The sequence below is a fragment of the Paramisgurnus dabryanus genome, chromosome 11, assembly GCF_030506205.2.
Source record: "Paramisgurnus dabryanus chromosome 11, PD_genome_1.1, whole genome shotgun sequence".
In the NCBI taxonomy this organism is placed as follows: Eukaryota; Metazoa; Chordata; class Actinopteri; order Cypriniformes; family Cobitidae; genus Paramisgurnus; species Paramisgurnus dabryanus.
Genome location: NC_133347.1, coordinates 34,866,497 through 34,881,899, shown reverse-complemented (window position 1 = coordinate 34,881,899; position 15,403 = coordinate 34,866,497). Strand labels below are relative to the sequence as shown.

The 15,403-nt window shown below is 34.4% G+C and overlaps 1 protein-coding gene and 1 long non-coding RNA gene across 4 annotated transcripts in view; both read left to right on the top strand.

The window, feature by feature from the left end:
• LOC135753283 (GTPase IMAP family member 8-like) overlaps positions 1-15,403 on the top strand; it is a 36,247-nt gene that overhangs the window by 8,491 nt on the left and 12,353 nt on the right. Inside the window, exon 2 of one of the 2 annotated variants that reach the window (XM_065271318.1) lies at positions 3,820-4,416. The exons of the other annotated variant lie outside the window; for it this stretch is intronic. Within the exon in view, the coding sequence (XP_065127390.1) occupies positions 3,820-4,416 (597 nt within the window). The remainder of the gene's footprint in view (positions 1-3,819; positions 4,417-15,403) is intronic. 2 annotated transcript variants of the gene reach the window in all.
• On the top strand, positions 5,733-13,514 carry LOC135753284 (uncharacterized). 2 transcript variants are annotated; one of them, XR_010533563.2, is made up of 5 exons: positions 5,733-5,857; positions 6,657-6,703; positions 8,178-8,224; positions 10,395-10,526; positions 13,310-13,514. It is a non-coding gene; the product is annotated as an uncharacterized lncRNA (long non-coding RNA). The 2 variants fall into 2 exon arrangements; XR_010533564.2 differs by lacking the exon at positions 13,310-13,514 and adding an exon at positions 12,386-12,587.

Genomic DNA, 15,403 nt, shown 5'->3' with positions numbered 1-15,403 from the left:
TTACATTGTAGTGTGTGCGCGTTCGATGATGGTGTTTATTAAAACACATTATTATTGCGCAAAGCGTTTGTTAACAACACAACTTTCTTGTGTTTTACAACGTCACTGAAAAGTGCACATTAATTACATTGATGGTCAGAAGTGGTGGTATAATTAACTAACAACACAGATAAAACATTAGAAATTTTGTTAAAAAATGCCGATCTAAGTTGCTTGAGGACATGACTTCACAGATCCATGTTGTTCTTCCACCATATTGGATTGAATAGAAAACCCCCCAAAAATATCCACAGGTCACAAATTTTGTCAATAACTTCACAAAACTGGACGTACATGATCCTTGGACCAAGCCTCACAAAAGTTACTAGAAGGAGTTTTGATTTTCGGAAGCGTTTGAATGTGCGTTGAAGCTGCAAAAACAAGAAGTAGTTCATATCTCAGGAATGCTTTCACGTGTTGAAACCAAACTTTGTAGGCTTCATGTACTTGGGTCTCCAATGTGAACATGAGTGGTTCTGTATTGCTGACAGAGTGGGGGAGGGGCAGCCCTTTTGTGTTGAGGGGAAGCAAAGTGCTAAGTGCAAGCAGATCAGATTACCCACTGAGCCCCTGTTTACATTAGAGCATTTGCGTTTTAAAATGGCATGTTAAAATGAAAACGATCCTTGTTTATACTGGCATTTTAAAAAGAATCTTCATCCACACTATACAGGACCATAAACGCATGAAACATGACCAATCACGTAACTGAGCATGCGCATTAAAGTGTAAAATAACTTATTACTCTAATAATAGCTTGCCTTTGCACATTTTTGCAGCCTAGGGGTGTGCGATATTGACAAAAATTCATACCTGGATCCTTTGCCAGCAACTACAACAGACACTATTTTTGAACCTATAAAAAAGCGTGTCCGGCTAAAGTATAAAAAATTGAGAGTGACTAGAGAGATGAGTAAAGTACAATATTCAGATTATATCAATGCAGATTATAGATAAATACATAGATATAGATAGACTAGATAGATAGACTAGATAGATAGATAGACAGACAGACAGATAGATAGACAGACAGACAGATAGATAGATAGATAGGCTAGTATAGATAGATAGATAGATAGATAGATAGATAGATAGATAGATAGATAGATAGATAGATAGATAGATAGATGGGCTAGTATAGAGAGATAGGCAGAAAGCCAGATAGCGTTAGCATAACTTCGTGTAGAAAGTAAACAAACAATTAACATACTCGTGCGTGCTGGTTTATAATCCTGCTGAAATGGGTGTATGCGATCTTCAGCACAAACGAATTCAGGCAGCATGACTCAAATCCTGGAAGCTGAGTGAGGCGTCACGTCGTCACATCTGGTCGCGGGGTAAGAGCCTTGAACACCGATCAAAACACACACATTTCCCTACAGCCAGTAGCGGAGTGTCAGTCGGGAGAGTCGGGACTTTCCCGGTTGGCCGGTCTGATAATAGTTATACATTGGGAGTTATATTAGCAACACTGTCTATCGGTCTGATGTGCGGCCGGTTCCCGCAGCCCGCTGGTCAAACTGTGCAGCCTCTCTGCTCAACAAATATAAAAGTGCTCAACCCATTCGGCCGGTCCAATCATGTCCAGGATTTATAAAAATACGGGGATCAGTGATTGGTTTCTAGCCTGTCATCCTTTGATGTAAAAAGCCGCCGAACGCCTGTTTATTGCAGTATGCGGTCGGATTCAAGCCCGCTGCAGCTGCTGACCGCTGCTTCTGTGTATGTATGTTATGATCGCATAAACAATATAACAAAACTTCCTTTTATTTCACATAAAAATATATATTAGATATTATATGATAGACTAGTAAGTGTGGATTAAGGATGTTTAAAACTCTCTAGCCTGGTGGTCAGGACATGAATGGATTGAATCAGCAGATTTGCAAAGTTTTATTTATCTCCACATATATCATAAATAATAATAAGTATACCACATTATATATTTCCTATTATGTATATATGATTTCCATATTATAAACGTAAGTATTAATAAAACGGCAATAAATGTCTCATCTATCCTTATAGCTCTGGCTGAGGCTTTCATCTACTTCTACCCAACGTGACGTCATCGCCGAAATGCTTAAAAAAAACGTTAATACCAAAAACATTAAAAAAAGGGTCTTTAAGACCTTTTTTTGAGACATTTTAAAAATGATATACATATCTTGAGTGATTTATGTACCCATTAATCAACAGTGGTGGTTAACCTGCAACACGCCCTTTAAAATTAAGAGACAAATTATATGAAATGAAATTCATTTTAAAGTAGCAAACAAAACGTAAATTAAACTCAAAAATAATGTCTGACCCATTACAATTCTCCCTTCATATTGGCCTTTACAACGTCCTACGTGGCGTTTAAAATTACAGTCTTTCTTTTGTAATAAGCTAAATTTAAACAAAACATAAACAACATTACAACAATATTCAAAACCAACAATACTCAAACATAAATATAAAACATTATTTTTAAGACATTATCTATAAGGATGCATGTTAAAACAATCTGATATAGCGTTTATAATAGCTGGTTGGTAGATGTCTACTCTATCCTATACGGCAAAGTGCCAAAATAAAAGTCACTAATATTTAATAAAGTAAACTATTAAAATCTAGTGTTCTGTAGGATAAGCATATTAGTACTAAATTAAACAGTTAAAAAAATTAAACATACTTACAAAATTAAAATATATTTTAAATAGATAATTATATATTAATTTATTATAATAATATTTCAGTGAATAATTTCAAATATATATAATGTCAATCAAATACTTTATAATATAAAATATGCTTTAATATTAAAACACTATACTCTCTAGGAATTTAAATAAATAAACTACACTTTATTATGCCACCCTATTATTTAATTTGGGCAATAAACTAAAGCAGAATTTATGAAAAATAAAACTGATTTTATATGATTATAAGATATTCAACTATATATTACATTGAACTTCACTTGTGGTGGTTGTTTTATACATGTGGTACAACTTTTTGGCATGTGCTACAATATGTTAAACCTCTGAAGTACCAGTGCAGTGATTTCTATAAAAAAAATGTATTAACTGAAATTACATCAACATCATTTTCATTATGCATTATTTGTTTTGGCTGTTTAAAATTATGAAAACAGGCTAAAAAGGCTTTGCAGTATACGTAGGAAAGGTAGTCACACATCTGTGGCTAGGTGGTGTTAAATTCAGGGCACCATAGTGCCTCCCCAGTGCCTCTATCAACATATAAAATGTGAAAAGATCAACCCAGTAACTTAGTTTTGGTAAACCATTCTCTGCAAGCATGTGAATAAATAGGTCATTTAAATATGGCTCCCCTTGTGATGTCAGAAGAGGATCTTACAATAATACCAACCCTTAATCTGCACTATCCAACCACATCACTGCCATTTAGTGCAGGGGTCCACTCATTTGCATTTTTTTTAAAGGACACACCCAAAAACCGCACATTTTTGCTCACACCTACAAAGTGGCAATTTTAACATGTTATAATAAATTATGGTATTTTGAGCTAGAACTTCACATACACACTCTGGGGACACCTAAGATTTATTTAAAAAAAAATCTTTAAAATGTCTTGTAAAATGTCCCCTTTAAACAATGTGTGAACATTAAAACATGACATTGTCATAACGTTTGAAAATGATAGAATGTGACATTCCTTTAACGTTCAGACAACAAAGAAACGTTCTTACAATGTTAAAAAATGTGGTGTACAAATAATCAGTGGTTTTTAAATAATCAGTTTATCTTTCTCCAGAATGTGCGATCTTATCTCGATCATCTGAGCTCAGGATTGTTCTGCTGGGAAACAATGGAGCTAAAAACAGTGCTATAGGCAACATGATACTGGGCAGGAAAGCATTTAATGGGATGGGCACAACAGTAAGTGAAGTACAGAGAGGAAGAGTAGAAGATCGAAATATTTCAGTTATTGACACTCCAGGATTCCTCCACACTGAACTGACTGATGAAGATCTACAGAATGAACTGATAAAGAGTCTTTCACTTGCTCGTCCTGGTCCTCATGTGTTCCTGCTGATAGTCAGACTAGAAGAAGATTATGTGGAAAAGATTGTACAAATGATTAAGGAAACCTTTGGAGCACAAGTGTTTAAGTTCACCTTAGTGCTGTTTATTAGAAAACAAACCTCAAATAAAGAATGTATGGGCTTTTCACTCAGTGAAACATGTCATGAACTCCTCAGCCATTTTAAAGGAAACTATTATGTGATAAACAGTGAAAGGAGGACAACACATATTACAAGACTTTTGGAAAAAATTTCTGAAGTTGTCAAAGAGAATGAAAACCAGCATTACAACTTTTCCCCAATTCTCAGAAAACAGGCACAAACATGTGAGTAATTGCAAAATGCACAACAAAATCACTGGTGTAAAATGTACACTGCTGGTGTATGAGTCCTACACTGTAAAAAAATAGTTTTTCACAAAAACCTGACAGCTGTGGTTCCCAGAAAAGTTCTGTAAAAATATGATTTAAAACAGTTTAAACTGTTAGATTACAGCTAAATTTTGCATATTTTGCAAATCTGAACTGGATGAAGAATTTGTTTAGATTATTTTTAAACTGTTAAGATACTCTTGTTTTGATGGTAAAATGCAGATGTGGTTGCCAGAAAAATGTTGTAAAAATATTAGGGCTGTCATAATAACATGTTAATAACACGTTAACGGAAATTTATTTTAACACCACTAATTTTATTAACCTGTGATTAACGCAATACAGAATTTCTGTTTGGCCCTTGGTCTAGCCCATAGTTGGAAAATTTGAGAAGTCGCCTTAAGTACTATTCGGACAGGATTAGTTTTACATAGGAAGGTGGGGTAAAGCCATTTTTTTAGAGCTTCTCAGTGATTTTAGTCCCTTCCAAATGGTGGGGAAAGAGTTAATGTGCGGATTGTGACCATATTAAGGAGTCCAATGGCCTGAGGAAAAAAGCTTACCCAGGTAGCCAGTGCATTCGGGCCAGATCCGGCTGAGTGTCGGCGCACACGGCTGTGTTCTGGCTGCGGCTTACCAGCATTAAGCCAGCACTGGCCCAGCAAAACTTGCCAGATTCGGCTAGGCTGTGGATATGCGGATTTGGTCCGATTTTGGCTGACAAATGGCATATTTTCCACATATTGGCTTTCACATTTCACGTTTGTTTTAATAAAAATATATTAATTTAACAATTGATATGCATATAATTGTTTCTATTTAATGTTTTGATAATTGTTTTTAGTTTTCCTGATTAATGGAAGCCTATGTCAATAAGTGAAAAGTAGTGTGAGGAAAAGCTTAGAAACTTTTCCCTAATAAAATAACTGAAGGGGAGAAGCATATTTTAATGTTAAGAATAGGTTTGTAGAGGCATAAAGTGCCATTAGCCTATTGAATGTAAGTATCTGGGCTATTAATTTTATACTGAAATATTTTCTATGTATGTAATATTTCAACAAACACATATTGTATTAATTAATGGTCAAATACTAATTTGAGATTTTATAAAAAAATTTAATAAGCTGTAAAGCTTGTCAATTTGTTTACTTTATTACAACTACAATTTTTAGCCCTTTTCCAGAATTTGAACTAATTTGATCATAAAGATTGATCTATTTATAATTTATCGATTACAATTTTTAGACAATTAAAGGCAGCTGGTTAAAGGAACTTTTATTTTGGAAAAAGAACTGCTGCTGTTTCAAGACATGCGCACTAGCTGCGACATCTAGTGACGACATTTACCGGGCTTTAACGGTTGTTGCTGCATGAAGTCTGCTGCAATTTCTCTGAGGTAAGACTTTTTGGAAGTTATTTAACATAATTTTAATGCATAAAATATTTATACTCTGCACATATTAGATATATGTAAACTTCATTTGAAAAGAAGGACAAACTGGTGTGACTGATATAGTATACGTAATTTTTTAAATGACCACAATCCCGCTTCAACAAATATGTAAATTAGCATTTGAATTTATTATTAAAATACTGAAGTCTTTCTAGATAAATTTGAGTAGAAAATCGATTTTTATAATTTATCTGACAAGGAGAATTCGGACATAAGAAATGAACTCTGCTCAGTTTAATGAACTTACTTAAACAGTAATATTTCGTTTAGCAAAACAAACAAATAATATTTCGCAACTCATAAAACTGGTCTGAGGATTTGCCTCAGCAGTCTATGCAGCAGGCGGGAGTAACGTTAACTGAGGGATCGTGAAGCTATTCTGCTAAACACTCGTAGCCACCTCAGCCAGTTCCGCTATTATACAGCTGACTGAGGTAATTTTTTTTTTACCAAGGGATAACTTTGTCTGGTACAGAAAACGTTTAAATTTCACAGAATAGAGAGCATTGCAGCTACAGGACACAGCTGGTAGTAAAACTTCTTTACTTAAAGTGCACCTGCAGTAAAAATATTTCCACCTCACTGTTGCACAACATTATAACCGATTTCATCTATTGAAAGATACTTTGTAGAAAATGAGTGAACCTTAATTATGTAATTATTACTCAACATTTTGTATCTATGATCTGTCTGTCTGTTATACAACTTAACAACTTATTGTGATTGTTTTTGTCACATTTAGATTTCTCAAGATCATCAGTTTGGACAGAATTCATTTGAAGAATTAATGTAAGTAAAAGTACAATATTGGACGGGGCATGGATATTTCTTGGGAATCAGTTTTGTTGCATTGTTAATGTCAGGACTGTCTGAGGGGTCAATTGGGGCCTGAAGTATGATAGGGATTTGTTTAGGGCTACAAATATATATTACAAATAACAAGTCTTTAAAAAGTCTTTACATTAAGTAGTCTAAACTAAACTTTGATATGTAAACGTTATTATGTAAACTATAATAACAAGATATTTTATTAGATCACAATTCCAGTTTATGGATTTGGCATTTGCAGTCATTTTGAAATATAAATATAATGGTAGAGAAAACACAATTATCTGTGGATGTGTGTGATTAAGAGTAAGGAAAACTTACTTTTTTATATAATTGAAAATCTCAAAACAACCCTTAAAAACCAAATTGAGTTCTCTTTTGCTGCATCTTGCAAATATTACAATTTTAAATAGGCAAGGCTTAAAAAGGTATAAAAATAATAATGAACTTTCTCGATAATACAACACTGGCACAATTGGGCATGTAGCCGTTTTTTTTACCTTAGTGGTGTGCCCTTATTCTAGTACTTATGTTTCTAGTAGCTATGTTTACATGCAACCACTTAATCAGTTTGTAATCGTATTGATGGCTCAATTGTATTAAAAAGTCGTCATGTAAAAACCTTAATCAATACGATTGAGGTAGATTGGATGCAAATTTGAATCGTATTGAAAGGGGTGGTGTAGTCCAATCTGTGATCCGATCAGCAGGAGAAAAGTATGCATGTAAATGCGTGAATCGAAGTATTTTGTCGGATGCAAAAATACATTGTGCATGTGCACAGAAAATTTGTGCTCAACTTAACGTCGTAATATTTACCTCTTATTTGCTTTGGTTTGGCTTTGGGGTGGCATTGCCAAGTCCTCTCTTTTTTTCGTTCAGATTTGGGCTACTGTTTAAACTGTCTTTGCGAGTTGTTTTTTCTGCGGGTCAGATATGAAAGGATTTTGTTCATTAGTTATTGGTATTTGGGCTGTGATAAGTCATTGGGATGCTTTTGGGCTAATTTTGAATGTCCATGGGGATGGTTTTGATATGTGAAGCTGCCAACCCTGGCTGTGCGCTTGCACAGATGTTCGGTTTATATAAAATGTACATGAAAACAAACATTTTGAGGTGCAAACATTTAAACATGTTTAGGGTGCATGTAAACTGTATTGTTGTAACCTTTCATCGGATTAAATTCAGTCGGATTGACAAAATTTTGTGCATGTAAACATGGCCCTTGTGATGACAGTTTGTTCGAGGATAAGAAAACTGCCATCTAGGGTTTCAGAACGAAGCAAGAGCCATCAATATTATATATGTATTGTATATTTATGTATATATACATTAGCAAGTAAATGTAATGGTTTTCTGAATAAATATACATAAATAACATAATGTGTCTAAAAATTATTACACAAGAAATTCAGATCTTTCATGTGTTTTTCAGAGCACTAGCAGGTTCCAATAAAGGCTGGAACAGAACAGACAGAAAAGGTACAGTATACTTTCTTTCCATGTCCGCCTTGCCCACGCACACATCCGTACCGCTTTAAAAAGTATATATTATTTACAGGACATTCACAAATTTAGAAAAAATGAAGAAAAGTAGCAGCTCCACCACTGCATTGAATATACTGTTCTGTATGAGTGTGCAACTCAGCGTTCCCACAACGCGCACGCTTGACATTTGTTCCTCAGACATGAGGGCTCGCGAAGCACGCACACAGCGCGCAGTCAACACATGCGTGATCACTAAACTAAGTTTTCTTTCTTGTTTAAGTGAACATAAACAGCTAGATGTGGCAGTATCAGTATATTAAAGCAGTGCAGTCTTAAAGCTGTTTTGGGTCTTAAAGTGACAGTAGCCTACTGCTTTCTGTGTCAGAAATGTTCTTTCCACCCAAAAATGAAAATCACTCACTATTCTTAACTGAACAACTTTTGCAGCTGCACATTTAATTCATACAGTGAGGAATGTGCAGTGTTTTGTGTGTATTTATTGCTAATGTTAAATCATAGATTCTAATAACTCATATTTTTACATTTAATACAGATGCCTGAAAAGTAAAACAAGATGAGTATAGTCTTATGATAAAAAAAACAAAAGATTTGGTTGCTTGTCAGTAGCATTGTTGTAGTGACAGCCGAAATACATCGGCCTAGGGCTGGGCGATATGGCAAAAATGTGATCTCAGAAAAAATCCATATTGAACGATAACGATATATATTTCGATGCAAGTTGTTAATGCTTCCAGCTTTAAAACAGTATGCCAACAATGACTGAAGCCACAAAAACAAGAGGGTTCATTTATATTTTAATCTGCGCCTCGTCAGTTTTTTAGCTAGCCAAACCACTTCCATATAAAGGAATTCGTGCTACCTTTTTGTCCACAATTTATCATCTTTGGATATTTGTTGCCACTTCCACTCATTTTTGTTTAGTTTTTTTGTTGTTGTGTTGAGTTTGCAAAGTAGGAAATGGACTTTGTACTACTCATGTGTATTACATATAGGCCAATGTATTTTGGCTGTCACTACAACAATGCTACTGAAAAGCAACCAAATTTTTAATATTTCCTCTTAATCATAATACTATACTCATCTTGTTTTACTTTTCAGGCATCTGTATTAAATGTAAATATATTAGTTATGAAATTGTCTGTCAACATGATTTTAACATGAATTAGCAATAAATACAAAAAAAACACTGCACAGTCCTCACTGTATGGATTAAATGTGCAGCTGCGAAATTTATTCAGTTAATAGTAGTGAGGGGTTTTCATTTTTTGTGTAATGAACATTGAACACTCAAGACAGCTTTGAACACCCAAGACAGCTTTAAGACGGCACTGCTTCAATATACTGATAAACATACAGCTGTTTATGTTCACTTAAACAAGAAAGAAAACTTAGTGAGCCCTCGTGTCTGAGAACCATATACGAGCTATACATGCTGGTAAACAGGCACGTCACCTTGTGGAAACGCACAGTCGCACACTCATACAGTACAGTATATTCACTGCAGTGGTGGATCTGCTAATTTTCTGTTATGTTTTCAGTTGATAAGATGTGCTTTTTGATTACTGAAATTTAATTTAACCAGAATCCAGAATAAAACGAAAAACACGGAATTTGAGAAAAAATTTAACTGAATCTGGGGAAAAAACAATAGGCCAATAGCTGTGCTAAGTCCTGACTCCAATTGGCTTTTTTGAGGTCATTCAATCAAGGGTTCACATTTTTTTCACAAGCACTAAGATGTTTTTTGGTAGTTCTCAATAAAGATATGAAAGATCAGAATTTTTTTGTGTAATTATGTGTAATTTTAGACACATTATGTTTATCAATGCCCTTGACTTAGATAAAGTTTAGATCGCATTTTATGACAAATTTGTTCAGAAAACTGTGAAATTCACATACTTTTTCTTGCCACTGTATATAAAGCTATTACAATGTTAATCTATGAAGCTATAAGTCTTCCACCCTAAAGTACCTGTCATTGTTTTTGAAGCAGAATAGCTTGTAGGTAACATTTAACCCTGGAGAACCCACGGGTCAAATGTGGCCAATGTTAATTGATTCTAAGAGAAGGGTTCTTGGGTTCTCCAGGGTTAAACTAACATGCTTGCATTTACCTAATAAAATACTTTTGTTTCTTTTCAAGAATCTGTTCAGAAAAAGTCTTGTTCGTGCACCAGATGGTGAAGTAGAAAAGTTCATAAAAACTTCTGCAGCTTGCATCTGACAGAGATGCAAAAAGAAGAAGAGAGCGGGCCTGAAAACAAGCAAATTCAAGGTATTTCAATTGTTGTTAAAGGGATAGTTCAATAGACCTTTTGCGAGTCGACGTCACAGTTACGTCACACGCGCATGTGGTGGCAGAAAAACAGTGGAAATGAATGAGACACGAGTGAAACGAACAATATAACTCACTAGAAAATGTTTTGTTGTGCTGTTGAGTGTCAGAATAGGAATGCCAAAATAGACGACCTTCATTTTTATAGTATACCGCCGTCGAAGACACCATTTGAAGATAAACGTAGGTGTTTATGGTTGCAATAAAAGCCCTGAACCGGACAGGCTGGAGTGATGAAATCATCTGAAAATCTTTTAATTATTTGAATAGAAAATAATTAGAGAAGATATCCGGTGTTCTGTCGAAGTCTGATCCCTCTATGTGTTTCTTATAGCGTTTTCATCACGTTACGTTTATAATTTATTTAGAAAGATTAAAGATTTGAATTAGTTCATAATATCAATAATATTACCATTTATTAAAGTTTTCGTATTTTTTTCGTTTTCTATTACTTCTTTTTACCTTATATCTTAGCCTATGTCTTCTTCCTGTTTGTTCTAAATTATGATGTTTACTAATAAATATATAAACATAGCACACACACACACACACACACACGATGTAAAGTGTTAATAATATATAAACAGGCCTATACAAATTAATTTGTATGTAAACATAATAGTTTTAGATCACACACGTAGGATAAAAATATAAGGAAGAAATTGAAAACAGGAAATGATTAAATGTTTAATAAATGATATTATACAGAATACATGATAGTATTGCTCTTATAAGTACTTCAGCGATTCATACTGTAAAAATAATTGATTTACCAATAAAGAACAATACATATACATTACATACATGCAAGCATATCAGTAGCCAAGCCATTAAAACTTTTAATTTATTTAAAAAGTAAACGTAACTTGGTGAAAACGTCATAAGAAACATTACACTTAAGAGAAATATAGGGGAAACAGACTTCTACAGAACACCGGATCCTTAAAAATCACAGTTTAAAGCTAAAACACTTCACACAGCTATTGAGAAGCATTCACTTTCTGCCACCAGTTGGGCTCCGCCCACAAAAACCGTCATCTCCGTTTGCAAACACGCAAAAGGTCTATAGATATTCTTTCATCATTTACTCATCCTCATGTTGTTCTTAATCTGCATGATTTTTTTCTGATGAACACAAATTAAGATGTTTTGCGTAATGATTGTAAAAACACAGCACATTGTAACCATTGACTTCCATAGTAGGAAAAAGTATTTTGGAAGTATTGTGATAAATGATGAAGAAAATATTTTGATAAATGATGGTTAGCACACAGTTGACGGTACCCATTCAATTCCATCATATTTTTTTATTCCTTCTATGGAAGTCAATGGTTACAATCTGCTGTGTGTTTACCATCATTCCTCAAAATATCTTCTTTTGTGTTCATCAGAAAAAATTCATACAGGTTTAAAGGTAGGGTAACACATTTTGAAAAATGCTAACGGTAGATTAGATATATAACAACTGGTTTATATCAGAATTAGTTTAAGCACACGTTCGGTTGTGTAGACGTAGTAACTATATCGTTATGCTAATCCGTAAACGAACACAAATTTCATAAGCAACACAATGTTTCATCAAAGTAGAATATCGAATCCATCTCAATACAAACATATCGCGTACCTTACCAAAATAAACAACGACCCTTTTAGACCCTTTGCCTCCTGCAGCTGTTTGCATCTCGTGGTAAAGCAGTAAAGTTACCGATGTTAATTTGGGTTTTTGCTCTTTGCCGATCCAGGCAGTTTTTGCTGTTGTTGTTATAAAAGATGGCTTTCATTTTGTGCCTCCTGTACAGGTTGTCAATTCAGCAGAAAAGTTTGCTGTTTTCGCTGTTTACAGACAGGAGGTAAGCGCATGTGAACACGCAGATGACCTATGGTGTCTGCGTAAGGGCTGGGCAAAAAAATCGATTTTCCGATTAATCGTTTTTTAAAACGTGGTCTAATAAAAATCGATTCTCAAAGAGCAGAATAGATTTTTTTCTTTCATATTTATTTCCACAAACATTGAACGTAAGATTAACTTTAATCTAATTATTAGTCTTCTTCAACGTTAGTGTTGTGGCTTTTAATTTTTTTATTAATTACACACTTGTAAACTGGTGTTCACTGTTCTTTTTTATTAATATAGTATTTGTATTAAATCTATATTCATTGAGTTGAATCGAGAATCGAGTATAAAAACCTACCCAAGAACCAGAATCGAAAATTGAATCGAGAATCGGAATCGAATCGATTTGATAGCTTGTGAAGCGAAATCGAATCGATCTGGAACATCTGAATCGATACCCAGCCCTAGTCTGCATGGACTCGCTGCGCGGTGGGGATTCAAATTATGCTTACGTATGAGGGACAAAAAAGGAAACGTCCATTCGGACCGAAATTTATGATTGGTTGAACATTTTTTGGTCCTACGCCTTTCACAGATGACATAAATTCTACAAATACATTTAAACAACTTAACACAGTGATTGCTATCAGGATGTGAGGAGATTTTTAACCAGCATAACTAAAAATCTTTCAGGATCAAATCTGTTACCCTACCTTTAAAACAACATGAGGATGAGTAAATGATGACAGAATTTTTATTTTAGGGTGAACTATTCCTTTAACATGTACCCAAGTTAACATTAATGCATTCAGTCTATCTGATGAAGTAACCATGAGTCATTTTCTGTTCCCCCTCTTATCTCTTTTCTCTCAATCTTTCCTTCTTTTAGGGTACACTTGAGGAGTGTTCAGATGTTTATTAATGTTTTATTAATGTAATGTTATGTTTCAAATAAACATGTAAACATACTGTATATTTTTCTTTTTTTTTAAACACCTACAGTAAAGTGTGACACTTAACACATTAAAAGCATCACAAACATTGAGGATAGAACTTCTAATGTGCAGTTTAACTTTTTTTAACTAAATATAATAAAAGTTTTTTTAAGAAGGGATAAGTACATGACATCTTAAGGGCTAAGGTTATAAAATAAAAAACACTTTAAAAAATAATTCGGGCTAGTTTCGGCTGAGTGTACAGTTTAAGCTGGCATGATTCTGGCACTGTGCTGGCAGTGTCGGCTGACTTTAAGCACCCGGACATGGGCCAGTTTCGGCTGAGTGTAATGTTTTAGCTGGCGTGATTCTGGCACTGTGCTGGCAGTGCCGGCTCACTTAAGGCACCCGGAAATGGGCCAGTGTACTTGGGCCGATTCTGGGGCGTCATTCATCCCAGAGTTGGCCCTTTTCTGGCAGCCGGAACTGGGCCGTGGTTTTTTTTCTGGCCTGCCGGATTTGGGCCATTATTGGGCCAAACTGTTTTGGCTACCTGGGTATTCTTATGCCTCTCTGTTTTGGCCAAAGACTGTGGTAGCATCGGCCAGATGGCAATAGGCAGAAAAATGAATTTGCAATGTGAGTGTTGTACTAGCACTGTAAAAATTGATTTTTTGACCTTGTAAATAATGGAAACATTATTTAAGTATGTTTTACAAGCAAATAGTAGTTTGTCTTTTTACTTAAAAATGGCATGTTTAATTCAGTACATTACTTGCACTTTCTTTGTCATTTATTGTTCTAAAATACGTATGTAAATTTAAATACAATCTCCTAAGTAATATTTACTTATTGTTCGCCATCTAATCAAATCACACCAACAAATGAACAACTCAAGTAAAATATACTCAGTACAGCAAGATTATTGATGCGCATGCGTATTTGACTTCGAGTCTGAAGTGGCGCGGACAGAGGAAAGGAAGGGAGACTTCAGGACGGCTACTTTGAATTTTACTACGGTAAGTTAAGTTATTAATATGCTTATTAATTAATTGAGGTATATTTGCTAAAAGTGTAGAGTTATTAAGCTATCTGCAGTCCCAGTGGTTTGTGCCTATTGTTTCCTTTTATCGAGTTACAGATGCTAACAGTGTTCATGTTTATGTTTTTGGATAACAGATTTTTGGATAACGTTAAAACGTAATCTTAGTTTTGTTTTGTTAAACACATGGAGTTTGGGATTTGCATCCGTTATTAGCAAACGCGATCTCTGTAGAAAACAATTGTCTTAAGTTTTATATATAACGTTAATCCTGTCAGACGAATATTTTAAAAACATCCGCGCAAACCTTGCTCGAGGCTTTGCGTGTCGTGGTCGAGCATTCTGTCCCAGAAAAGTTCGAAGTGCCGAAATGTAATAATCACCCTGTTTTTCGCGTATTAATCACACATAATTAACGATAGGGTACTTTTTAAAATGCACGTGTACAAGGCAAATATTACTTTGAACTTCATTTATATTGTTTACATATACTATTGGCTATGATATGTAAGTTATATAGAAATCGATAAGGTGTTGCACACTTTTGCAATTACACAATGCTAAATGCTTGTTTAGATAAATGTTAATTACTTAACAATCAACCTTATTTAAGTTGTAAAGCCTGTATTTTATTTCATGATGTTCTTTTACTGACCAACATCCACTTTACACGTGGTTGATATCTACAAACAGTTGGAGATTCTAATTTGTTAAAAGATATATGGGTGTTACTCTTGAGTAAAAACGTTAGTGTAGTTTAAAATATTATCATAAATGATTCAAAATGAATGTCATGAATGACACCGGCAAATTATTAATGTTTAATTTACATAACTGCATAACCACAGTCAATGAATTGTTAAGGTAAGTTTAGTTGTAAGCATACCTCATGTCAGTAAGATCAGTAAATATATTTACAATTGTTAAAAAAAATATTTTCTGACGTGAACATTTCTTACATTCTTTTACAGATATTTCATCCACTATTCAAGCTAATGCAAGGTAA